The sequence below is a fragment of the Aquarana catesbeiana genome, linkage group LG01 (assembly GCF_042186555.1).
Source record: "Aquarana catesbeiana isolate 2022-GZ linkage group LG01, ASM4218655v1, whole genome shotgun sequence".
NCBI classification, from domain to species: domain Eukaryota; kingdom Metazoa; phylum Chordata; class Amphibia; order Anura; family Ranidae; genus Aquarana; species Aquarana catesbeiana.
In genome coordinates this window covers 796,440,042-796,467,595 of record NC_133324.1, presented here as the reverse complement: position 1 = coordinate 796,467,595, position 27,554 = coordinate 796,440,042, and the positions used below count along the sequence as shown (strand labels likewise).

The 27,554-nt window shown below is 42.4% G+C and overlaps 1 protein-coding gene across 1 annotated transcript in view; it reads left to right on the top strand.

Annotated features, from left to right (window-relative positions):
• The window catches only part of LOC141113947 (EF-hand calcium-binding domain-containing protein 6-like), a 198,439-nt gene extending 171,115 nt beyond the window's left edge, over positions 1-27,324 (top strand). Inside the window, exons 16-19 of the mRNA XM_073607324.1 lie at positions 2,621-2,864; positions 9,586-9,758; positions 15,910-16,072; positions 23,953-27,324. Of these exons, the coding sequence (XP_073463425.1) occupies positions 2,621-2,864; positions 9,586-9,758; positions 15,910-16,072; positions 23,953-24,210 (838 nt within the window). The 3' untranslated portion in view covers positions 24,211-27,324. The remainder of the gene's footprint in view (positions 1-2,620; positions 2,865-9,585; positions 9,759-15,909; positions 16,073-23,952) is intronic.
• The last annotated feature ends 230 nt before the right edge of the window (positions 27,325-27,554 follow it).

The window sequence follows — 27,554 nt, the reverse complement described above, 5'->3', positions numbered from 1 at the left end:
ACAGTGAAACTAGGAGCATTCACCTCTGAAACCCCAACAATCTCCTGTGGAGTCCCTCAGGGTTCACCCCTGTCGCCAGTGTTATTCAACATCTACATCCACCCACTCCTCAAAATCATCAAAAAATCAGACCTCTGCTTCCACTCATACGCTGACGACACCCAAATCTACTTTCGCATCACCGGACAAAAAGACCACCATCAGCAATTAGAGAAATGCCTCCCTTTGATAGATGACTGGATGACCATTAGTTCCCTCAAACTCAACGGGTCAAAAACAGAACTTCTTCTCCTAAACGCTAACCAAAGTGCCAAAACCAAGACCCCGTGGACTCCTCCCACCATCTTAGGACAAACCATCTCTCCGCGCACCAAAGCCAAGAGTCTTGGAGTTATCTTTGACTCAGAAATGACAATGGATGCACAAATAGGATCAGTAGTTAGTGGATCTCACCATCTCCTCCGCCTGCTATGCAGACTCATCCCCTTCATCCCAGAAGAGGACAAAGCAGCAGTAGTTGGAACAATCATCAATTCCCGACTCGACTACGCAAACTCACTCTACATAGGATTACCCCAATCTCAGCTTGCGCGCCTACAGGCCATCCAAAACGCGGCTGCAAGACTGCTAACAGGAAAAAAACCCTGGGAGTCCATCTTCCCATCCCTGAGGAGCCTACATTGGCTAACTGTAAAGAATAGGATCACATTTAAGACCCTCTGCCTCACCCACAAATGCATACAAGGTAACGCCCCTCAATACCTCTGAGAGAAAATAAAACACTACACTCCCAATCGCAATCTGCGATCATCTAACCAAAACCTCCTTCTCATTCCCAAATACCGCTACAAAGCAAGGGGAGAACGAAGATTCGCAGTCCAGGGACCTCGGCAATGGAACGCTCTTCCGACTCACATCCGCATGGAAGAAAACTATCTGGCCTTCAGGAAAAAACTCAAGACCTTCCTCTTCTAAGAGGATGACAGCACAAAACGCATTAGCGCCTTCAGGCGATTCAGTTCGCATTTACAGCGCTTTACAAATCATTCATTCATTCATAAAAGTGGAAAAAAATCCTAAAAAAAAATGTATACAATCATATACAGTATACACAAGCCTATACCCACAGTTGATCCAGGGGAAGGCAAAACAAACCCCAGCAAAGCATGAACCAATTTGCTACAGCAGGGGGGAAATTCCTTCCTCATCCCCCCAGATATTCCCTGGATCAACTCTATCTATAAACGTTATGCCCCGTACACACGGTCGGACTTTGTTCGGACATTCCGACAACAAAATCCTAAGATTTTTTCCGATGGATGTTGGCTCAAACTTGTCTTGCATACACACGGTCACACAAAGTTGTTGGAAAATCCGATCATTCTGAACGCGGTGACGTAAAACATGTACGTCGGGACTATAAACGGGGCAGTGGCCAATAGCTTTCATCTCTTTATTTATTCTGAGCATGCGTGGCACTTTGTCCGTCGGATTTGTGTACACACGATCGAAATTTCCGACAACGGATTTTGTTGTCGGAAAATTTTATATCCTGCGCTCAAACTTTGTGTGTCCGAAAATCCCATGGAAAATGTGTGATGGAGCCCACACACGGTCGGAATTTCCGACAACAAGGTCCTATCACACATTTTCCGTCGGAAAATCCGAGCGTGTGTATGGGGCATTAGTATGCAGTTATAATATGTACATTTAGGAAAGAATCCAGGCCTTTTTTTAAAGCAATCAACTGAGCTGGACAGAACCACCTCTGGAGGGAGTCTATTTCCTATTTTCCCAGCTCTTACTGTGAAGAAACTTTTTTGTATTTGGAGATTGAATCTCTTTTCCTCCAGACATAAAGAGTGTCCCCTTATCCTCTGTGATAACCTTAAAGTGAATAACTGAACACCAAGTTTACTATATGGACCCCTTATGTATTTATATTTATAACATCTATACATGTTGATCATATCCCCCTTAATATCCTCTTCTCAAGAGAGAATAAATTCAGTTCCTCTAATCTTTCCTCATAGCTGAGTTACTTTTGGTTTTTGGTTATCAGTTTGGTTGCCCTTCTCTGCACTTTCTCCAGTTCCCACATATCCTTTTTGAGAGCTGGTGTCCAAAACTGAACTGCATATTCCAGATGAGGTCTTACTAATCATTTGTACAGGGGCAAAATGATATCTCTCTCTCTGCAGTCCATACCTCTCTTAATACAGGAAAGGATTTTGCTTACTTTGGAAATTACAGCTTGGCATTGCATGCTATTATTAAGTTTATTATCTACCAAAACACCCAGATCCTTCTCCACCATTGATTCCCCCAGTTGTACATTTATCAACATTAAATAATGCAATATTTTCTTGAAAGATGTCAATCAGAAAAATATTGCCTAATGACCATCAGTTGGCGTTGACGATCATAAGGAAGTAAACATATTAGGGACATTATGGGGATTATTCACAACAGCAGTGCTAATGCAGAGAGATTCTCAAAGATCATTTTTTTTATAAATAGATCCCTAAGTGTTTTATTATAGACCATATTGAATTATGTACAATCTTGAGACAATGCGAAATTCAATCTGTTCATTTATTTTTATTTTTTTTAAATACAGTTTTGACATCCAGCCTGGAGTTACTCGTGGAGAGATCCGCAGACTTTGGAGCACCTTCATCACCAACCAGGACAAAACATTAGACTACCTGGAGTTTGTCAGACACTTTGGATACTCACCAAAATCTGCATGTTATCCCAATGCAAAGATAAGCCCCCCAAAGAAAGGCGATGGAGATTTCCACATTCGATCTAGGAAACTGAACTGTGACTCTGACATTCTTATAGACAATGTCCGTGCAAAGGTATTACTGTTTGGAATATCATAATGTTATGTTATCCAATAAGTGGGACTAACTTTAACTAGCGGTTTATCTTCACTGGTGAAAATGTTTGTATGGTGTTGTATATGTGCAGAGGTACCCCCGTGAGGGCTGCTAATAGACTCTGTACCCCACTGATTACCTCGACTCTGCTAATCCTCCATTACCTCTGACACCCTGGGTTCAGTCATATTACCAACTGCATTAGTAAAAAGAGACTCACACAGTATTAAAGGAACAGTTCCAGTATGTTTACTGTATTAGTAAGAACACAAAATAGTTATATCTCAACTTTGTCAGATAATAAGAAAACACTCTTACAAACAGATTTTTTTATCTATACTTATCAATAATGCAATATAATGGTGCAAAGTCCCTTTAAATGTAAATGAGCCTAAATGTCAACTAAATGTCAACCTAATCACAGACACTTATGTGAACAGGTTAACAGGAGGGTAGACAACTGGCACTATATCTTCTGTGTGTCAGGTTTCTCCCTTCTGCCTCCTCAACTCACAGGCCATTAACTCTTGCACAATACAAAGAGACAATATGCAAACTATGCTATTCAAATTGGCTGACTCCCTTTAGATGAAATCCAGAGCAATTAAAGCAGAAAAGGGAAAATGATAATAAAAGGGTAAAAGGTGTATTTCTTGATATCCGGATGTCTTCAGCTAGCCTCCTTGGCAGTGGTGTATTTAGGTTTTGTGCTGCCCTAGGCCTGACTAAAGGCATGCACCCCCCTAATTTAAATACGACCCACCCCATCCTGCCGAGGCCACACCCCTTCCTGTTTAAGACCCACCCTATCATCTGTAAACAACACCCCTTCCTCTTTAGGCTCATTTGGCACCTTTCAGGGGGGAATGGGTACCTGTTTCTGACAGGTACCCTTCCCCACTTCTGGGAGACTGCGCTGTCCCCTCTGAAGTTTGCCCCCCCTCCTCCTTCCTCCACTGGGCCATTCAGAAAGTGCAACGCGCTTCGCACATGTGCAGTAGGGAACCGGTCGGTTTCCCTTACCATGAATGATAGTGGCAAAACCCGAGAGCCAATCCGAAAATCGGCTGAGGTGTCGACATCGCTGGATCCCTGGACAGGTAAGTGTTCTAATATTAAAAGTCAGCAGCTACAGTATTTTTAGCTGCTGAGTTTTAATGCTATCATGGGGGGTCTCACTGTGCCCATCAATTGCAGCCTCACTGTGCCCCATCAAACGCAGTCACTGTGCCCATCAAATGCAGCCACTGTACCCATCAAATGCAGCCACTGTGCCCATCAAATGCTGCCACTGTGCCCATCAATTGCAGCCACTGTGCCCATCAATTGCAGCCACTGTGCCCATCAATTGCAGCCACTGTGCCCCATCAATTGCAGCCACTGTGCCCCATCAATTGCAGCCACTGTGCCCCATCAATTGCAGCCACTGTGCCCCATCAATTGCAGCCACTGTGCCCCATCAATTGCAGCCACTGTGCCCCATCAATTGCAGCCACTGTGCCCCATCAAACGCAGCCACTGTGCCCCATCAAACGCAGCCACTGTGCCCCATCAAACGCAGCCACTGTGCCCATCAAACGCAGCCACTGTGCCATCAAACGTAGCCACTGTGCCATCAAACGCAGCCATTGTGCCCTCAAACGCAGCCACTGTGCCCCATCAAACGCAGCCACTGTGCCCCATCAAACGCAGCCACTGTGCCCATCAAACGCAGCCACTGTGCCCATCAAACGCAGCCACTGTGCCCATCAAACGCAGCCACTGTGCCCATCAAACGCAGCCACTGTGCCCATCAAACGTAGCCATTGTGCCATCAAACGCAGCCATTGTGCCCTCAAACGCAGCCACTGTGCCATCAAACGCAGCCACTGTGCCCATCAATTGCAGCCACTGTGCCCATCAAACGCAGCCATTGTGCCCTCAAACGCAGCCACTGTGCCATCAAACGTAGCCATTGTGCCATCAAACGTAGCCATTGTGCCATCAAACCTAGCCATTGTGCCATCAAACGCAGCCATTGTGCCATCAAACGTAGCCATTGTGCCATCAAACGTAGCCATTGTGCCATCAAATGTAGCCATTGTGCCCATCAAATGAAGCCACCGTGTCCATCAAACGCAGCCACTGTGTCCATCAAATGAAGCCACCGTGCCCATCAAACGCAGCCATTGTGCCATCAAATGTAGCCATTGTGCCCTCAAATGCAGCCACTGTGCCCATCAAATGCTGCCACTGTGCCCATCAAATGCAGCCACTGTGCTATCAAATGCAGCCACTGTGCCCATCAAATGAAGCCACCGTGCCCATCAAATGCAGCCATTGTGCCTTCAAACGTAGCCATTGTGCCCTCAAACGCAGCCACTGTGCCCATCAAATGAAGCCACCGTGCCCATCAAATGCAGCCATTGTGCCCTCAAACGCAGCCACTGTGTCCATCAAATGCAGCCACTGTGCCCATCAAATTCTGCCAGTGCCCATCAAATTCTGCCAGTGCCCATCAAATGCTGCCAGTGTCCATAACACTGATATACTTTATTAAAACACTGTACCTGCTGTCCTGGGGGTTTCCCTCGTGCTCCTCTCTCTCCTCCTGACGTCACAGCCCCAGGGCCGAGGAGAAGATGCAGTGCAGGGAAGGGTAGGCGGAGCTTAAGGCTCCACCTGTCACCTGTTGCTTATGGGGGCGCGAGTGACACGCCGCCCCCCCGCATGAGATAAAGCCCCCCCACCCGTCTTGCTGATTCCCGGCTCCCGCTGCCGCCTCCCGCACACTTGCAGCCCACGGCGGCCGGCTTTCTGTAGCGGCGCCGTGGTGTATGGGCGTGCTTGTCAGAGAGTAGGGGGGCGTGAGATACACGCCCCCATCCTCTGCCAAGCACGCCCATACACAGTGGCGCCGCTACAGAAAGCCGGCCGCCGTGGGCTGCAAGTGTGCAGGAGGCGGCAGCGCCGCCCTAGGCCTAGGCCTTGTCGGCCTAGGCCAAAACACAGCCCTGCTCCTTGGGGTGGAACAAATGTAATCCTTGATAACGGGGTGTAGTCAATTTGGCAAACTTTAGGTTATCCTTGTTGTATTGTACTTACTTTGATGTGATCCTAATGTGATCCTAATGATGTTATCCAGTATAGCTACTGAAATCAAAGATGTGAACTGGGCATAGATGTCTGCTTTCAGTGGTTTTTATAAAACAATAACTAACTTCAGTGGAACTACAAGTACCACCAGCTGGACTGTGTGAATGATGTCTGAAAGCAGTGTCTGTAATAATAAGATGGGCTATGCCCGCTCACCACTCTGGAACTCAGATATGGTTGGTAATGATGCAGATGATGAGAAGACTCTAACAGGAACTCTCTCTCTGTATCCTGGCTCTGGCAAATGGCGCCCGCCATGTCACGCTGCAGCCCACTGGGATGTGAAGAGCAGGTGTCTTTGGATGACCTGGAACACCCTCCGGTCTGCTGCAGGGAAGAAGCGATGCTGTCCGCAGAGGTCCCTCTGGGTATATCTGTCTGTCTCTCCGCTGTGTAGGCCACAAATCAACAGCAACTCACTGTCACACAGACCTCCTGCTGGCAGAGTCAAATGGCATCTCAAGAGGCTGATGTAGGCCGCACCAGCCCCTTTTATATCCTTTCCCAGCAATCTGTTCTGTTCACTCAGCATTCTATTAATTGTAGCTCAGATCAGTCCTGCTGGCATAGTCACTTCAACATTCTGAACTACACATCCCATGATGCTTTGCTCTAAATCCTTTCACAGGAAGAAGGAAATTAATAGAGTCCAGCAAACACTAAAGGGAGCCAACCCCACATTAATAACACAGAAAATGTCTCTGGATTGTAGGCACAATAGCCAGCCCTGGCTACATATGTTCCAGTGGGCATTTTGAAGAACACAAGGTCTTCTAACTGGGTACTGGCAGTGTTTGTTGGTGGCTTATGTGTCAATTTTTAATATTACAAGTTGTCCTAAGCCATCTCTGAGGCTAAACTGCTGGTACATGACTGGGTTTTTTAATTGAAGAAGACTGATAATAATGGGATTTTATCTATTACTAGTGGCCTATTTAAAAAAAAAAAGCCAAGATCTTCAGTAATGTGCAAACTGCAGTAACCTATTATTCTATATATTAATTTTAGAATGGTCAACAGAGTAAAGTTAAGTTCTAATTGGTTGTTGTGGGTAACTGTCCTATAAACATAAGGACTGGTTCATACTGGTCCGAAATGTGCTCCGACTTTGAGAGCACAAGTCGCATGACATGTCAAAATTAATGGTTCCCTATGAAACCAATCTTAACTGGTCTGACTTGTGTCAGTCCAACTTTGAAAAAATTTCCTGCACTACTTTGGCCCGACTTGGGCACGATTTCAGACCATTCATTTGAATGTAAGTCGCATCGAAGTGGGATCATATTCTTAACTGATCCGACTTGTGGCATGCAACTTGTGCTCTGAGATCAAGTGTATGCAATGCTAGCAATGTAAAATCCCCTTAAAAAACGACATGGAGTCCCCCCAAATACATACCAGGCCCTTTGAGTCTGGTATGGATCTTGAGGGGCAACCCTACGCCAACATTTTTTTAAAAACGCAATGGGTTTATCCTAAGACCATACCAAACCCTTCGGTCTAGTGTGGGTTTTGAGGGGAAACCTCATGCCAAAAAAACAAAACGGCGTGGGCCCCCCCAAAAGTCCATACCAGACCCTTGTCCAATCTTGCAGCCTGGCACCCCCCTCCTGAACCATACCAGGCCACATGCCCTCAACATGGGGTGTTGGTACTTGGGAGCAGGAGGGCTCAGCCGATGGTTGTGGGGGTCTGCAGGCAGGGAGCTTATCGGAATCTGGAAGCCCCCTTTGAGAAAAGGGGTTCCCGTATCCTGCCTCCCCCCTGTGTGAATGAGTATTGGGTACATTATACCCCTACCCATTCACCAAAAAAAAGAAGAGAAGTCCTTTGTTAAAAATGAAGAGTGTCCCTAGTCGTCACTCCAACGTGAATTACGATGTCTTATTTTTCCACCAATGTCTTCTTCCTCCAGTTCCTCCACTGATGTCTTCTTACTCCGGTTCCTCCATCAATGCCTTCTTACTCTGCTGCCTTCACAATGTCGTCTTTCTCTGGTTCCTCCACCAATGTCTTCTTCCTCCGCCACTTACCCGCTGAAAATAAAAAAATGCTCCTCCTTCAACGCTGGCTCCCATCATTCTGTGAGCTCTGGTGTCTGACGGTTATTGTATAGCTATGGGGCATGGCCATGCAGTGACGTCACCCTGAGACCCCACCCCCTCGTGACATCATGAACCCAGGCATGATGGGTCTGTGATGTCACAAGGGGGTTGGGTCTCAGGGTGACGTCACTGTATGACCACGATCCATAGCTATATAAGAACTGTCAGACACCAGAGCTCACAGAACTGCGGGAGCCAGCGTCGGAAGAGGAGCATTTTTTATTTTCAGCAGGGCAGCGGAGGAAGAAGACATCAGAGGAGGAACCGGAGAAAGAAGAAATCGGTGAAGGAACCTGAGAAAATAGACATTGGTGAAGGAACCGGAGTAAGAAGACATCGGTGGAGCAACTGGAGAAACAAGACATTGGTGGAAAAAGAAGACATCGTGATTCACGTTGGATTGACAACTAGGGACACTTAATTTTTAACAAAGGACTTCTCTTCTTTTTTGTAACTTTACACTTTGTTTTTTTTTTGGTGAATGGGTAGGGGTATAATGTACCCAATACTCATTCACACAGGGGTGGGCCAGGATCCGGGGACCCCTTTTCTTAAAGGGGCTTCCAGATTCCGATAAGCCCCCTGTCTGCAGACCCCCACAACCATCGCCTGAGCCCCCCCTGCCCCAAAGTACCAACCCCCCCATGTTGGGCGGAGAAAGAAAACATTGTGATTCACAGTGGAGCTACGACGGGAGACATTATTCATTCTTAATAAAGAACTTGATAAAAACCATCTCTTGTTTTTTGTAACACTACACTGCTTTTTTTTGGGAATGGGTAGAGGTACAATGTACCCCATTCACATAGAGGGACTTCCAGATTCCAATAAGTCCCCAGCTCACAGACCCCCACAACCACTGACCAGGGTTGTGGGGAAGAGGCTCTTGCCCCCATCAACATGGGGACAAGGTGCTTTGGGGTGGGAGGGCAAAGCCCCCCGTCCCAAGGCACCCACCCACCATGTTGATGGCATGTGACCTGGTATGGTTCATGAGGGTGGGGCTTGCCCGCCCCCCCTTTTCCTGACCTGCTGAGCTGCATGTTCAGATAGGGATCTGGTATTTTGGCGTGGAGTTTGCCCTCAAAATCAATACCAGACCAAGGGGTCTGGTATGGTCTTGGGGGGGACCCCACGCCGTTTTTTAAGGGGATTTTACATTGCTTACATTGCATACACTTGATCTCAGAGCACAAGTCGCAAGCCACAAGTCAGATCAGTTAAGATGATGAGCTGACTTGGAGCTGACTTATGTTCAAATCAATGGGCTGAAATCATGCCCGAGTTGTACCAAAGTAGTACAGGAACCTTTTTCAAAGTCGGACTGGCACAAGTCGGACCAGTTAAGATGGCACTTATAGGGAACCATTGATTTTGACATGTCATGCGACTTGTGCTCTCGATGTCAGAGCTTAATTGCTTAAGTGATTGGAGTTTTAGCAGTATTTGTTACATTTTAGGTGGAGTATTTATGGGAGGAACTGCGAAAAGAATTTGAAGATCTTGATCCATACCACACCAGCTTTGTCAGCAAGGAAGAATTTAAAGACCTTTTAACTGAACTCTGTATACACTTGAATGAATATGAACGTGAGATGTTAGCAAAGAAATTTGAATCTAATGGCGATGGACGGTAAGTTATGCCTAAAATTTGTGTTATATTTAAATATTACATTTATAATTAATGATGTCATAGATCTGGTAATAATACAATATCAAAGTTTGATAACCCCTTTTGATACTCATTGTATAGTGCTAATCCACTTCCACTTTACTTGTAACTTGCCTCCCTAATGCTTACCTGAGCCCCATCTCGGTCCAACGATGTGCACGAGTGCCTCAGCCATCCGGAACTCTCCCTCCTGATTGGCTGAGACACAGCAGTGGTGCCATTGGCTCCTGCTGCGGTCAATCAAAATCAGTTAGCTAATGAGGAGAGAGAGGGGGCAGAGCTGAACCACAGCTGCGTGTCTGAATGGACACATGGAGGGTGCCCCCATAGCAAGCTGCTTACTGTGGGGGCACATGGAAGAGGGAGGGGCCAGGAGCTCCGGTGAGGGGCCCGAGAAGAGGAGGATCCAGGCTGCTCTGTGCAAAACCCTTGCACAGGGCAGGTAAGTATAACATGCTTTTTATATAAGTCTGGAGATTAGCTTTTTTTGTACTGGAATTGCCAGTCAGCCAGAGAAATCTTAGTTCAACTGAGAATTTGTGGCTGAAATTAAAAAGGCTGTTCATTCACAATTCACATGAAACTAAAGGGAACTGGTGCAGTTATGCAACAAGGAATGGAGATAAAATGCAGTGTCCAAATGGGCAAAGCTACTAAAGAATTATACACACAGACTCAAGGCTGTAATTGCTGCCAAAGATGTATCTTCTAAACACTGACTTGAAGGGGGTATCTACTAATGTAGTCAGTTATTTCGTGTTATTTCACTGTAATTACTTAACTTATTAGAGATCTGCTTTAATCTTAAAATGAAAGAGTCAATCTTGATTGTAAAAATTCGAAATGAAATTCACTGAAAAATAATATTTTATGGAAATACCATATATGAAAACATCCACAAGGGTGAATACTTTTTATAGGCGAGATATGGTGTTTGCAATCTTTGTAAAAGTGAGTTGTGAAGTCATCAGGCCATCAGATCATCATATAGCAGTTTATCTTAAAAATAAAAAACCTTATACCTCATACAATAGGGTTTTATTGTGTTAGAAACTCACCTCCTGATATGAGTCAGATATATTGGGAATGGTCTTAATTTTTCTGCTTCAATACATTTTTACTGAGATTTTTTTATGGTTATCCAACAACAAATGGAACAAATGCAAACATACTTTAACAAGGAAGAAAGCACAGTTTCAACATATCAAGTAATTGTGAAAATCATGATCATACAGTATAATAAGCAAAAATATATAGTCTGGAGGATTAGGATGCGGCAGGGTGTGTGTTCAGTCACACCCCACCCACCTTTGTGGGCAAATAGTTTCATTTTTATTGTGACTTTTGGGGTTTGCATTGCTTAGTGATTCCAATGCAATTCATGTTTTCTGGCATGATTTGAAATGCTAAACCCCAAAATCTATCCATTTTTTGAAAGGCATAAATGGATAAAACAGCCAGTTGATTTACTAAAACCGAATAGTAAAAATCTGGTGCAGCTGTGAACAGAAACTAATCATTTTTTTTTGTCAAAGCTTAATTGAGCAAGCTGAAGTTAGAGGCCGATTGGCTACCATGCACAGCTGCACCAGGTGTTGCACTCTGGAGTCCCACTTTGGTAAATCCAGTCCTACTCCCAATTTCAGTCCCACTTTGGTAAATTAAACCCCACAGTCAGGCTCCTGCGATCCTATGTTTTAGAGTGTTTTAAGAGTTTTTAGAATTTATCATGATCCAGGGTAGATGAATTAGGTTAAACACATTTGTATGCATTTTTTCATCTGAACAATGATAATTAAGATCATATGAATCATAATTAGTGATAATAAAGTCATAAGAATAAATGATTTGCACATTTTTTAAAATTTGCCTTAATATTAGTATGCAGATCTGCGTGATCTGCAAAGAATCATAGTCCATAACCGAGCAGTTATCCCTCATGAAATGTAAAGACTGAACACAGACCAGGGGTGTATCACAAAATGAGTGGGCCCATGTGCAAGATCAAGAGTGGGCCCCAGGCATCGATAAATATTGGGGGTGGCTTAAAGGAGGTGTAGTTAAATAGAGTCTGAGTTGACTTAAATAGTGCAGAATGTGGTAATGTTAAATAGGGAATGTACAGTGTGGAGTGTACAGCGGTGGGTTGTATGTGCAGGAGAGTAGTCTGGAGTGTTTGGAACATCCTTAAAAAGAAAGAACGCACTGGTGAGCTCAGCAACACCAAAAGACCCGGAAGACCACGGAAAACAACTGTGGTGGATGACCGAAGAATTCTTTCCCTGGTGAAGAAAACACCCTTCACAACAGTTGGCCAGATCAAGAACACTTTCCAGGAGGTAGATGTATGTGTGTCAAAGTCAACAATCAAGAGAAGACTTCACCAGAGTGAATACAGAGGGTTCACCACAAGATGTAAACCATTGGTGAGCCTCAAAAACAGGAAGGCCAGATTAGAGTTTGCCAAACAACATCTAAAAAAGCCTTCACAGTTCTGGAACAACATCCTATGGACAGATGAGACCAAGATCAACTTGTACCGGAGTGATGGGAAGAGAAGAGTATGGAGAAGGAAAGGAACTGCTCATGATCCAAAGCATACCACCTCATCAGTGAAGCATGGTGGTGGTAGCGTCATGGCGTGGGCATGTATGGCTGCCAATGGAACTGGTTTTCTTGTATTTATTGATGATGTGACTGCTGACAAAAGCAGCAGGATGAATTCTGAAGTGCTTCAGGCAATATTATCTGGTCATATTCAGCAAAATGCTTCAGAACTCATTGGACGACGCTTCACAGTGCAGATGGACAATGACCTGAAGCATACTGCGAAAGCAAGCAAAGAGTTTTTTTAAGGGAAAGAAGTGGAATGTTATGCAATGGCCAAGTCAATCACCTGGCCTGAATCCGATTGAGCATGCATTTCACTTGCTGAAGACAAAACTGAAGGGAAAATGCCCCAAGAAGACAGTTGCAGTAGAGGCCTGGCAGAGCATCACCAGGGATGAAACCCAGCATCTGGTGATGTCTATGCGTTACAGATTTCAGGCTGTAATTGACTGCAAAGGATTTGCAACCAAGTATTAAAAAGTGAAAGTTTGATGGATGATTTTTATCTGTCCCATTACTTTTGGTCCCTTAAAAAGTGGGAGGCACATATACAAACTGTTGTAATTCCTACACCGTTCACCTGATTTGGATGTAAATACCCTCAAATTAAAGCTGAAAGTCTGCAGTTAAAGCACATCTTGTTTATTTAATTTCAAATCTATTGTGGTGGTGTATAGAGCCAAAAAGATTAGAAGTGTGTCGATATTGGTGTTGCTGAGCTCACCAATGCGTTCTTTCTTTTTAAGGATGTTCCATACAGTTGATTTGGCCACAACTAATGTTTTTCCTATCTCTCTGATGGGTTTGTTTTGTTTTTTCAGCCTAATGATGGCTTGCTTCACTGATAGTAACAGCTCTTTGGATCACATATTGAGAGTTGACAGCAACAGATTCCAAATGCAAATAGCACACTTGAAGTGAACTCTGGACCTTTTATTGGCTCCTTGTAAATGGGATAATGAGGGAATAACACACACTTGGCCACGGAATAGCTGAGCAGCCAATTGTCCCATTACTTTTGGTCCCTTAAAAAGTAGGAGGCACATATACAAACTGTTGCAATTCCTACACCGTTCACCTGATTTGGATGCAAATACTGTCAAATTAAAGCTGAAAGTCTGCAGTTAAAGCACATCTTGTTTATTTCATTTCAAATCCATTGTGGTGGTGTATAGAGCCAAAAAGATTAGCTTTATGTCGATGTCCCAATATTTATGGACCTGACTGTATGTGCAGGGAGAAGGGTGTGGAGTGTATGGTGGTGGGTAGTATGTGCAGGGAGAGGGGTGTGGAGTGTATGGCAGTTGGTAGTATGTGCAGGGAGAGCCGTGTAAAGCATATGGCGGTGGGTAGTATGTGCAGGGAGAGGGGTGTGGAGTGTATGACAGTGGGCAGTATGTGCAGGAGAGGAGTGTGATGTGTATGGTGTTGGGTAGTATGTGCAGGGAGAGGGGTGTGGAGTGTATGGTGGTGGGTAGTATGTGCAGGGTTGAGGAGTGCAAAGTGTGTGGCAGTTGGTAGTATGTGCAGGGAGGGGGGTGTGGAGTGTATGGCGGTAGGTAGTATGTGCAGGGAGGGGGGGTGTGGAGTGTATGGTGGTGGGTAGTATGTGCAGGGAGGGGGGTGTGGAGTGTATGGTCGTGGGTAGTATGTGCAGGGAGAGAAGTGTATGGCGGTGGGTAGTATGTGCAGGGAGAGGGGTGTGGAGTGTATGGCGTTGGGTAGTATGTGCAAGGAGAGGGGTGTGGAGTGTATGTAGGTGGGTAGTATGTGCAGGAGATGAGTGCGGAGTGTATGGAGGTGGGTAGTATGTGCAGGAGAGGAGTGCGGAGAGTATGGAGGTGGGTAGTATGTGCAGTGGATGGTGTCAGAGGTTCTTTATTATTATTTTATTTATTTATTTATTTATAATTTAATTTTTTTGTATTTCATTTTTTCAAAATGCTTTCTGGGGCCAGTGAATAATCAGTGGACTGTCAGAAGAGCAATGCACAGAAGGACATGGGGGGGGCTGGAGGAGGACACAGAGGGGCCAGAGGGGGACAAAGGAGGACACAGAGAGGCCAGAGGAGGACACAGGGGGACAGTCGGGGTGATCGCTGCAGTGGGTGGGGGCAGTTACAGTGGGGCCACAGTTAGAAATCATGGGTCCCCCTACAGCCTTCCTGATGGGGCCCCCAGCCCTGCCCCTGCATACCTGCCAAAAAGAATGCAGCTTTGTCTTCAAGGGGGTCAAGAGGGAGCACTGGTGCTCAGTCAGGGGGGATGGGGGTCCTGATGCTTAGTGGGGAGAGATGGGGGTCTTGGAGCTTAGTGGGGAGAGATGGGGTCCTGATGCTTTGTGGGGAGAGATGGGAGATCCTGGTACTTAGTTGGGGAGAGATAGGGGTCCTGGTGCTTCATGGGGAGAGATGGGGGATCCTGGTACATAGTGGGGAGAGATTGGGGGGGTCCTGGTACTTAGTGGGGAGAGATGGGGGTCCTGGTACTTAGTGGGGAGAGATGGGGGGTCCTGGTGCTTAGTAGGGAGAGATGGGGGTCTTGGTGCTTAGTGGGGGCATATTGGGGTGCACTGCCAGTCAGTGGGGAGTAGGCACTGGTACTCATTTTCTGGCTGCTTGATCTATCTGGAATCCTGTGTAGAAGAATCATACCCTCTCTCACTTTTCTTCTGGGCTGATTTCTCTCATCTGAAGGGATGCCGGGGATGACAGTGCAGCGATAGCTCAGATGATCTCACAAAATCAAAAGAAAACTTCCTCTACTCACTCCTCTGCCAGGCTTTTGACTGATGACTCCTCTATTGCAGAGCCCAGCAGAGGAAGCCAGTGGTGAAAGTCTTCCTTTGCTGACACTTTTTCTTTACTTATCTGAGCTGTCACCGAACTGGCTTCCCCAGCATCCCTCCAAGTGTGCTGGCCCGGCCACAGGAGCAGTTGTACCGCTGTCACTTCTCCTGTCAGCGGTGCCCCCCCTCCCCCCACCTTTAATGTGGCACCCTGGACCCCCACTGCTGCACCGATCATCCCCGACAACGCCAGTTATAGCATTTATGCGTGCAGGGTGGGTCAGGGCACAGTGCCCCCCCCCCCCCCCTTGGGGCCCGTGTGCAGTGAACACTTTTCACACATGGATGATGCACCACTGACACAGACTGAACAAATCCACATGCTTTTATTCTGATGGGTCAAAGAATTGCAGTTTCTCATTTTGCCTGATTTGTGAATTGGTGCTTTTATCACTGTTCATAAACTAAAGATGGATAACAGTAAATCCTTTGCACCACTCATTTACTTATAGTTCAAGCACCATCTTGCAGGCCGCTAAGTGAGACCTTTGTCCTGGTATGCCAAAGATGACTTCCTTTTCTGTCCCTCTATTAAAATAATGGTGATAGACATTCTTCCTACACAAGAGCTGTTATTAAACGTCAAACCCTAAATAAACATTTATTTTTATTTGCATGGATTAAGTTGGTTTGTGTTTTTTTTTTTTATGTAAGGGTATGCTACATTGATTTCCTGCAACCGTTTGTGCCTCGCCGGCAAGCTTTAAAAGCTAAAACTAACATGGAGGCAGTTATGCAGAGTTCACGGGAAGAAGATGATCCATCTGAATGCCGTCCTAATGGTCTGGGCACACTTACATCAAGAATGCGTAAGAAGGTAAGATTGTTCACATGTTCTGTGTGTGTATATTTTGTCTCTCTATATTTTATTGCTATTCTTCATTTAATGACAGGATTTCTCCTTTTTCTACTCCTACTTTCAAATATACCTTTCCCCTTATATTTATAATTAAATTGTTCAGAAATTATGATCATAATCGGGTAGTGTTCTTCCATTTAAGTTATTAGAAATAAAATACTGTGCAGTAAACATATTCCAAAGAATATATGACACCCAGAAGACCACTTTTTTGTTAATGTGATTAAAGGACATACAGTGGGAAAAATAATTATTTGATCCCCTGCAGATTTTGTAAGTCTTCCCACTTACGAAGAAATTAAGGATCTATAATTTTTATCATAAGTGTATTTTAAATGATAGAGACAGAATATCAACTAAAAATCCAGAAAAAACACATGATACAAATTGTATCAATTGAGTTGCAGTTCGGTGAGTAAAATAAGTATTTGATCCCCAAACAAAACATGTCTTAGTACTTGGTGGAGAAACCCTTGTTGGCAAGCACAGAGGTAAGACATTTCTTGTGGTTGGTTGCCAGGTTTGCACACATCAGGAGGGATTTTTGTCCACTCTTCTTTTCAGATCTTCTCTAAATCCTTAAGGTTTCTTGGCTGTCGCTTGGCAACTCGAAGTTTTAACTCCCTCCATACATTTTCTATAGGATTAAGGTCTGGAGACTGGCTATGCCACTCCATGACCTTAATTTGCTTCTTCTTGAGCCACTCCTTTGTTGCCTTGTCAGTATGTTTTGGGTCATTGTCATGCTATAAGACCCATCCACGACCCATCTTCTGTGTTCTGGCTGAGGGAAGAACGTTCTTATTCAAGATTTTACAATATATGTCCCTGTCCATTGGCCCCTCAATGCGGCAAAGTCGGCCTTTACCTTTAGCAGAGAAACAGCCCCAAAGCATAATGTTCCCACCTCTGTGCTTGACTGTAGGGATGGTGTTCTTAGGATCATATATAAATAAAGTGATGCGCTCGTAATATCTCAAGGATATCCTACTACTTCAATGTGCTGACAAGGCACATCCTAAAGTGAATATATTGTTACAAACTTTTTCAAAACAAACGCAGTGATTCCACATACAAATATAAATACAATGTGTTTAAAATTATCTAGTGTGATTTCCTTATTGAAGACCTCCCGGGATATAAATCCAAAATAATTTAACACTGTTCTTGTGAATAGTGATGAAATAAAGTGAAAAAATTATAAAATTATAAAAAATACAAAAAATTATAATTGTGTGAGTTCCAGTACACCTCAATTAAAATAGTGATTGGTTCACTGATTAGAAGCAAAAATGATACCTCCTATACGTGTTAAAACAGGGCTTTGTGAGTCAAGATGAATCAGCAGTAGATAGGCTTAATCCCTTTCATCCACCGGGTTGGATCATTTACTCTCCGCTTCTATTGCTTTCCCCCATGTGAAATACAAAAGTGGGAAAAAAACCATTGCGCACATATCATCTAGTACATGTATGTAGCAGAGATCCCAATAGATTCACTCACATGATGTTTAAATTATAGATCGCATTTCTCAAGTTTTATGGTCAGTTAATCACTCGCCTCCATGCTCCTCCGTGCTGCTGCTATAAGGATCACTGCAGGCTGCACACTGACAAGAGCGTCACAGGCTCCTTCTCCCCACGCGTATCGTCACTGGGCATGTGACTTTTTCAAGGCCCTTCACACAATTATAATTTTTATATTTTTTATAATTTTATAATCTTTTCACTTTATTTCATCACGTTTCACAAGAACAGTGTTAAATTATTTTGGATTTATATCCCGGGAGGTCTTCAATAAGGAAATCACACTAGATCATTTTAAACACATTGTATTTATATTTGTATGTGGAATCACTGCGTTTGTTTTGAAAAAATTTGTAACAATATATTCACTTTAGGATGTGTCTTGTCAGCACATTGAAATAGTAGGATATCCTTGAGATATTAAGAGCGCATCACTTTATTTATATATTCATTTACAAGTGGGGTGTCACTGACTGATTGCAGCTGTAGTATCTGGATATTTGAAGTTTTATTTCCATTTATTTTTCTATCTCTATTTATTCTCACATGGTCTATAGTTTTATATTTTTACTTCAGCGCTTTAGTATTATATCACTTATATTCTTAGGATCATAGTCAGCATTTTTCTTTCTCCAAACACGATGAGTCAAGTTAATGCCAAAGAGCTCAATTTTGGTCTCATCTGACCATAGCCCTTTCTCCCAATCCTTCACTGAATCATTTAGATGTTCATTGGCAAACTTCAGATGGGCCTGGACATGTGCCTTCTTGAGGAGGGGGACCTTGCGAATGCTGCAAGTTTTTAATCCATGGCGGCGTATTGTTTTGCCAATGGTTTGCTTGGTGACTTTGGTCCCAACTGCCTTGAGATCATTCACAAGCTCCTCCCTTGTAGTTCTGGACTGATCCCTCACTTTTCTCATGATCGTCCTTACCCCATGAGGTGAAATCTTGCATGGAGCTCTAGACTGAGGGCAATTGATGGTTATTTTGTATTTCTTTTTGTATCTCTTTTTGTATTTTGTATTTCTTCCATTTGCGAATAATCTCTCCAACAGTTGTCTCTTTCTCACCAAGCGTCTTGCTAATGGTCTTGTAGCCCATTTCAGTCTTTGTGCAGGTCTACAGTCTTGTCCCTGATGTCCTTTGACAGCTCTTTGGTCTTGCCCATGATGGCGAGGTCTGAATGGAAGAAAGAGATTCTGTGTTCAGGTGTCTTTTATACACATAATGAGTTGTCGTTAGGAGCACCTTCTTAAATTGGCAGGGCTAGCCTGTGTACCACATGAGCACATATAGTAGCCAGACTGTGGGAGCCAAAATTATTGTTGGTTGGTAGGGGATCAAATACTTATTTTACTCACTGAACTGCAACTCAGTTTATAACATTTGTATCATGTGTTTTGTCTCTCTCATTTAAAATACACCTATGATAAAAATTATAGACCCTTCATTTCCTTGTATGTGAGCAAACTTACAAAATCTGGAGGGATCAAATAATTATTTTCCCCACTGTAATTGCTGAAAATCATTAAGGTTTAAGGTATTGAACGGGGACACTTTTAGGCAGGCCATACACAGTGCAAATTTCTTTCCTGCATACATGAGTTGCAGGAAAGAAATTTGCATGATTCTCCCAACAACACAGACAGTGCTGACAGCGGAATCCCTCCTGTCCGGCAATTGTCTACTCCTAGCGAGGGGGAGGGGGCAGGCGTGGGAAGGTGTCCCTGCGGGGAGAAGATAGTGATTATTGCTAGCGGCTATAGCAGCCACGATCAATAATTGCAAGAGAATCCGGCAGTCTGGTTGATCAACTTGGGCCATTCAGCCTGCCCAATAACTGTTCAAATTTCGAATCGTGTATGGCCGGCTTTAGGATGTACAGTACATCCTAACGTCTCCAAGAAGAGAACTGCCAGCAGGGGAAACACAGAAGTCCACTTTCTTCATTTGATTTTCATTTAACCTTTTAAATTCTTTCTTTGTCTTATTAGTAGTCTGCTTTGGCTACATTTCACTCCTTTCTTCAATGTTTATGCTGGTACCGTACAGAGCTTTGCTCAATGATTTGCCACTTTGGATTTTTCTGCATTTTGGAGAGTTACAACCTGGAATTAAAATTAGTTTAATTATTATTTTATATCACTGAAAATAGTCACAGTGTCTAGTTGTAACAAAAGTACAATCTTTTATTTTCAATAAAAGAGCTGAAATGTATTTAGTGCATAAGTATTTGCCCCCCTTTTTTTTGGGGGGGGGGGGGGGGGGAGTCTTTAATAGGCTTTGGTGCAATCAATTACATTTAAAGTGACAACATTTCAAAATTGTTACACTTGTTTTGGAAGGTTCAGAGTTTGGTAAAAGAAAATATACTAAATAAACAGTGTGACCAGGGAACTGTTGAAACATTCAAAGTGTTGTATAAATCAAATAGTAGATTGTAACTAAAAAATGTGGAAAAGTTGAAGGGAAGATTCAATTATCTTCAAGTCTTGCACAGTTGTTGGATAAATGTCAGCATGTGGCTATAGCATATGTTAGTATATATTATGTCTAAAGCATATGTAATTAGTACATAATGTAAATTGGCTCTTATACTTTCCACCTTACTATACTGCCAGGTGTGTTTGTCCTCATAGGTTTTCACTTCTTGTGGTACATAACAGTTTTCTTAATAAGACTGTCAAGAGTGGAGTGTTGGGTCTAGTTAATCCAAAAGCACTTTACCAGAATGTGGAACTTTCAGTATGCCTCCAATAGTCATTTGAATTGGCTCACTTAAAGTAAAAAACATTCAGAACTTTTATTACAAAATCTGAATACAAACCACCAAAAGGCATTATAAACATATCATCTTGGATATGACCATGGATAAACATTTATATTAGAGATATCACTAAGTCAAATATTCTGGATATTAAAAATGAATACCAAAGTCTATGAATTACACCACTTCCTCAGGACTCTTCCAGTCTCCTAGGCATATCACAGGATCCTATAAACTATAAAAAACATGATAATGAATACATGAATTGAATAAATAAATTTTTTACATAATCTCACTTGGACTGTGCACAACACATTTATATTGACTGCCAACTGACTGATCCCATGGACGCCACTCCAAAGATAGGGACTGGTCCCAAGGGCAGCCAACATCCCTTTCTTGGAGTGGCATCCGTGGGATCAGTTGATGAGGTGGGAGTCATCATATATGTGTTGTGTGGTTTGTTGCTCCCCCTCACCCCCCCCCCCCTTTTTTTTCCATATGTATGCTGTATAAGTGAAGTATAGTCCAAGTGAGATTATGTAAAGGTTTAATTTAGGAGTCCAGAGGAATCAGGGGATCCCACGAAACATGTAGACTACAATCTTTATTTTGAATATTCAGCATATCTGGATTTGAGTTATTGTTATTTTGGTCTCTAATATAAATGTTTACCTATGGTCATATCCAATATGATATGTTTTTTTTTGCCTTTTGTTGATTTATATTCACATTTTGTAATAACATTTGTAATTGTTTTTACTTTAAGTGTGTCTATTCATACATGACAGTGTAGCTTTACAATGTGCATTCCTGTTTGCAATAACAATCATTAGTAAGATCTTCCAAAGCATTACTTAGCAGATTAGTAATCCTTCAATAATAATGTCAATGCATCAAAATCATCTTTTAATGATCTTTTGCTTCTATAGCCCTCACCTTTTTTGACTATGTAGTGGCAACATGTATGATCCTAGCTAGTTACAGAGTTGTCTGTCAGTCTGGGTTTATAATAATATGTGAGCCCATACATGGTGTAAACAAGAGGGGCTAAATCAAACATGTGCATTTCAGTGTGTTGCAGTAGTTGTGAATGACACCCTAATACATATGATGCAAATCTAACACACATGGGTTGTCGCACACCCCAGTGCTCGCTAACACACAACTGTTGTGTCGTGTTGCTCTGTGTCAGAAAAAATGCTGCATGTACTCTACTTTTTTGTCCATTCTATTCCAGTCTATTCAATATGAACATTAACGCAAAGTACAAAAACGCTGAAATTCGAATGGGCTTTAAGTGATTCTGAGATACGATAATGATTCACAGAGTGAATCATCTCACATTAGATATTGTACCACAGCATTCAACCACTTCAGATCCGGAAGGTTTACCCCCTTCATGACCAAGCCATTTTTTGCGTTACGGCACTGCCAATTTTGTGGTCGTGCGATGCTGTACCCAAATAAAATTGATGTCCTTTTTTCCCACAAATAGAGCTTTATTTTGGTGGTATTTGATCACCTCTGCGGTTTATATTTTTTGCGCTATAAACATAAAAAGACTGACAATTTTGATTAAAAAACCAACAATATTTTTTACTTTATGCTATAAAATACATCCAATAAATGTAAAAAAAAACAAATTTCTTCATAAATTTAGGCCAATATGTATTTTGGTACATGTTTTTGGTAAAAACAATCCCAATAAGCATATATTGATTTGCACAAAAGTTATAGCGTCTAAAAACTATGGGATATTTTTATGGAATTTTTAAAAATTTTCTTTACTAGTAGTGACAGTGATCAGCGACTTATAGCGGGACTGCGACATTGTGGCACACAAATCTGACCCTTTGATACTTTTTTGAGGACCAGTGACACTGATACAGTGATCAGTGCTAAACAATATGCACTATTACTGTACTAATGACACTGGCAGGGAAGGGGTTAACATCAGGGGCCATCAGAGGGTTAAATGTGTCCCTAGGGAGTGCTTGCTAACTGTGTGGGGGTGCTTTAACTGTGGGAAAATGTCACCTTGGTTTAGTAAACTTTTATGAATTCTGAGCTGTATGGCTAGACATGACATCACATTTTATAGACTTCTTATGCAGGCCATATATGGGTCGAATTCTGAACAAATTTTCTTTAGAAAAGCAGAACTTTTGTGCATGATCCGATGGTGCCACCGTTGATTTCGAAATTCGATCAACCAATTCTTCATTTTCACCACATGTTGCTACAGAAAAGAATTTTGTGGCTGGGAATCTTCTTTTCTTTCCGGGTGACAGCTCATGCGCATTTCTTTTTCGATTATATTTCTTACACGATTCTCCCATCATTGATTAGAAATTAGTTTGTTATTCAAGACATTTCCAACATGCCCAATCACTCAATATTTGATGTCCGCACGAAAATTGTCTGTTGCTGCAGCCCACTAATGGTGTGAAATTCAAGAGAAAATTCTTAGTTACGATTTTGAAAGGAAAATTTTTTCGGAACTTGAACCATGTATAGCTGGCCTTACACTTCCTTGGATTTGCTCCTAGTTTCAAGTTATCTGTTGCTATTATCTGTCACCTGCTCTACTTATTAACTTTTGTTCCAGAACATTACTTCTGCTAAAGACTTGGAACTTTAAAGTTAAATGCATTTTCTTGTACACTTGAGCTCAGACTCAATAGTATATTTGTCAGGATCTGAGGACACATAAGCACATAGGAACATAATTGATTTTAAAGCAATCGGTGAACACCAACATTAATTTCTCTTTTTTTCTACCAAAAAAATCCAGAATGCATATTAATAGGTATAGTCATTCAAGTATAATTCCAGTTTATAGATATGTATATTTAATAGTAAGAAATGATGGTGTACATGTTATTGTTATAAGTTTAAACCTCTCCATCTAATAGTTCTCAAGCAGATATTTCTAATCCACTTTTGGTCCAGACACAGCTTTGTAAATGTGCATAATTACTGCCCTCTGTGACATGCTTGAAATGGACACCCACTACATCAGTAAAACCAATGTATGCTACCTGCTGGAGATTGAGAACAGGCGTCCCTCCATAATGACAGATTAGCCGAGGTATTGTATAAATAAAAGGACATACACAGAGGACAAATATGAGGTCTTACCAATTTGCATTGGACACCCGCCTATATTATCTGCATGACTAACCATGCAGAAAATGACAAATAGTGTGTCCTGAAAAGTACTGCAACATGCATTTATTGCTGTCACTCCCCTTATTCAAAGAGCTGAGAATACCAAGCGCCTGGTTAACTCCCTCTGGTTTAACAATTAAAGAAGAAAAGAAAATGTATTGTGCGTACAGTGTATATGTTTATGAAGCTTTACCTTACACAAGATCCTGTAGTGATCTGCTCATAGTCAATGCTGAAAACAACTCATGGAATAGCTTTTGTCCTGTGTATCTGGTTCCGTAAAAATACAAATAGTAATGTGCTTCCAGGAACACAGGATTACTAAATTGAAATGGGGGATTTAAACAGCCATTTCTTCTAATATGCAGCTGCAAGGGGAATGGAAGACACTACGCAGAGCCTTTAAGAAGCTGGACACAGACAACAGTGGCTACTTATCTCTACCTGAGTTTAGATCTGTGCTGAAGCTCTGCAACTTTGTTCTTGATGAAGATGAGGTTTATCACATCATGTCTAAATACGACCAGAATATGGACGGCCGCATCAACTACAAATCATTTTTAGAGCACCAATGTAAGAAAGATAACCGTTCTATCGCTAGCACACCTCTGTCAAACACTGTATAACGGTCATTTGATAAGCATCCATATAAAAGACAACCATATAATTGACCAGCCCAGCTCAGGTAACCTGTAGCTCTCCAGCTGTTGTAGAAATGCTTGCCGCTGCTTGCCTCTCTTTGTTTCTATTGCCCTAGTAAACCTATTACATGGAAGTGCATACCGGTATTTTGTATAAAAAATGTCTGAATTATCAGTTCACATTGATATTAGTATCTATGTGAGCCGAGTATTAGTAAACCACTGCACGTCTTTTGATGTGCTCACTTTTGTCTGGTTTCAGCAGCATTTACAGTATTCAGAGTTTAGATATGATATTTTAACAAAGATTATTGAGCTTTCCAGTATGCACCTATTTCAGTACTTATGGATACTTGGCCTGATACTGGTGACCTGCAAGAAACATAGCTTCTGGAAAAGTGTGTACTGACATGTTTGACTTGTTGACCACTCAGTCATGGCAGTTCTGTGTTGGTGCCATACATGGAGTTCCCACACAGTCAAGAGACTTGTGCCTTAAACTCTATTGCCATTTATCTGCATGATACCATTAATTCATAGTATTTGGCCAACTGCACTTACATTACTGTTGTTTCAGCTTCTTGCATGACTTCCTCATCTGTGTGTAAGGCTCATGTTAAAAACATGCAAATTAAAATAGAATAAAGACATTCTTTTCAACAGGTTCTGGGTCTGTTATGTTTGGGAAAAGGATTTACTACTACATCCAATTTTTGCAACTTATTAACATTTTTGCAACTTATTAACATTACCATCACCCAGTTATTGTAACTTATAGAAAATGGTTGTCAGTAAGTCATCACCCCTTACTCAAAATAACATCTGTTCCATATGAAACAGTAATGTACTCTATATTAGCAGCACACATGTGGCTTTCCTGTTAAAGTGTAATGCTTAATTATAAAAACTGTACCTTATAAGAGGTTGCTTCTTCCAGTGGATTTACTACGTGACACTGCATTTTATGTATTGCTCAAGACAGCTAGTTATTTAACAAGCTGTACACTTTTTAGGGGCTATTTGCTTAGTTCCATAACTCCCAGCTTTTTGAGATGGGAACGAGGAACACCCTTTTAGTAAAAGTTTGTAGGTATAGGACACACCCCCTGTCCCGCCCCCTTAACGGAGAATTATAAATAAAAAAAAAAGCTTTTTTTTACCACTACTATTCCTCTATACTGGCTTTTGAAATTGACAAATGCAGCAATTTAGAAATTGGATGAAAGGTTTAGTGCTGGGAAACACTTTTTTGATATATAAACAGTGCATCTTTTATATAACTATATAGATCAGACCAAAATGAGGGACAAATGAGGAGGAAAGAGGGACATTGTTCCAAATCAGGACAGTCTCAAGGGTCAGTTGGCAGTTATGTTAGTTCTTTAGTAGATGTTATAACAGAAAATAAAAAGTACATAACCAAATATTAACTAAATTATTTTGCCAGTATCTGGCAATTCAGTTACACCGCAGCATATTGTGTTTCCAAAATTGCTACTTTAAGGTACTTAAAGATAGTGCTGCCAGACCATTCCGAATCAGTGGACTGCCTTAAAGTAGCATGCCTTGATGCTTGAAAACATGTGCTGTAACATACATACATTGACAAATGGCTAAGTGTAAAGGGGCACTTCAAATCATCTTCATCCTCACCTCCAATAATATTTGCATTAGTTCAGTGGCTAATTATAATTTTTAGAATGGTTTATTTTTTTTTCTTCTTTTCTTTCCGACTAGCACAATGACAATAACCATGTTAAGAAATGTGTTTGAAAATGTTCCAATACCAATTCAAATGTAAGCATAACTGATAGTGTATACCCTTTTGCTGTCTAGCGGAATGCAAGTTTTTGTTCCATGCTATCCTCCATTTTAGGCTAAAGGAGACTGACTGCAATATCCTTAAAAGCCATTACAAACAGCAAGCTGATTATGTGGGTGTAACATACCTGGGATGTGAGCCTGACGTGCGGAGGGAGACCTCCCGTACCACCCTGGCTCGGAGACCACTGGAGTGGGAACAGTGGCGGTAAGAACAGAGTGAGGTAAAGGTGCCTGCTGAGTCCTTACTGCTTGAAGTGGTCTCCTCGCGTGGAAGCTGGAGTAGCGGATGCAGGTCAGCAGATGCAGGCTAGTAGGATAGCGGATGCAGGTCAGCAGATGCAGGCTAGTAGGATAGCGGATGCAGGTCAGCAGATGCAGGCTAGTAGAATAGCAGATGCAGGTCAGCAGATGCAGGTTTGCAGAGTAGCGGATGCAGGTCAGCAGGCCGAAGCGGAGTCAGACTAGCCGGGTCATACACATCAGGGAATACAGCAAAAATGGCAGGCATGGAATAGTCAAAGTCCAGGCTGAGTCTTGGCAACAGGCAATCAGACAGGTAACAGAGCAGGGTCAAACGAGCCGAGGTCAGGATTGGAGACATAAGCAGGGTCAGGAAGCCGGGTCAACACGGGAACAGAGTACTGGTAGGGAATCAGGAACACAGGGAACAGAAGCAGATCAAACCGCAAGGGGCAGCATCATTGAGCGTCTTTTATGGACTGTTGGGCGCCAAAGCGCGTCTAATGTGCGCACATGCGCACATTCGTGCACGAAGTCTGTGACTCGCGCATGCGCATAGGTGCACGCCTTCTGGAACGAGCAGTACGTCCCTGACAGTGGGGAGTTTGATTGTTATCTTAATATTCAGTTATTGCATATTCTTCGTATGTTTGCATATAGATCTTGTGAATGTTACTGCTTGCTCTTTATATAAGCTATTTAGGTTTAATGATGCTTTAACTTTGATAAGATATGAATTTACTGAGTGTTACAACCATACTAAGCCTAGGTTCACATTGATGCGATTTGGCATGCGATTATACATGTCAAATCGGCAGCTATTGCCAGCAATGGCACAGTCCGAATTGGTGCGACGCCGACTTTGCGGCACTGCGCTGATTCCCGAAAATATTTTCTGTACTACTTTTGCCGACTTCAGGGTGCGATTTGTATAGACATCTGTGCAGGAACCCGCACAGGTGTCTCTGAAATCACCCCCGAAGTCTCACTGACATGCGGGTATGAAATCGTGCGAGTTCAGCTGAACTCGCACAATTTCAATCCCGCTGTCAGTGTGAACCTAGGCTCATGGTAAGAAGATTATTTTTGTGCATAAATATTTTTGCTCTGATTTTCTTAGATTTTATTAGTTATTTGTAAAACATATTTTTAGCATAACTAGCTTTTTAACTTATTTTTAAATAAGTGCTGCAAAGATTGAAAAATGGTTCTTTTGTTGTCTTTGCATCATACTAAAATGTACATTAAAATTATCTGTTAAACAC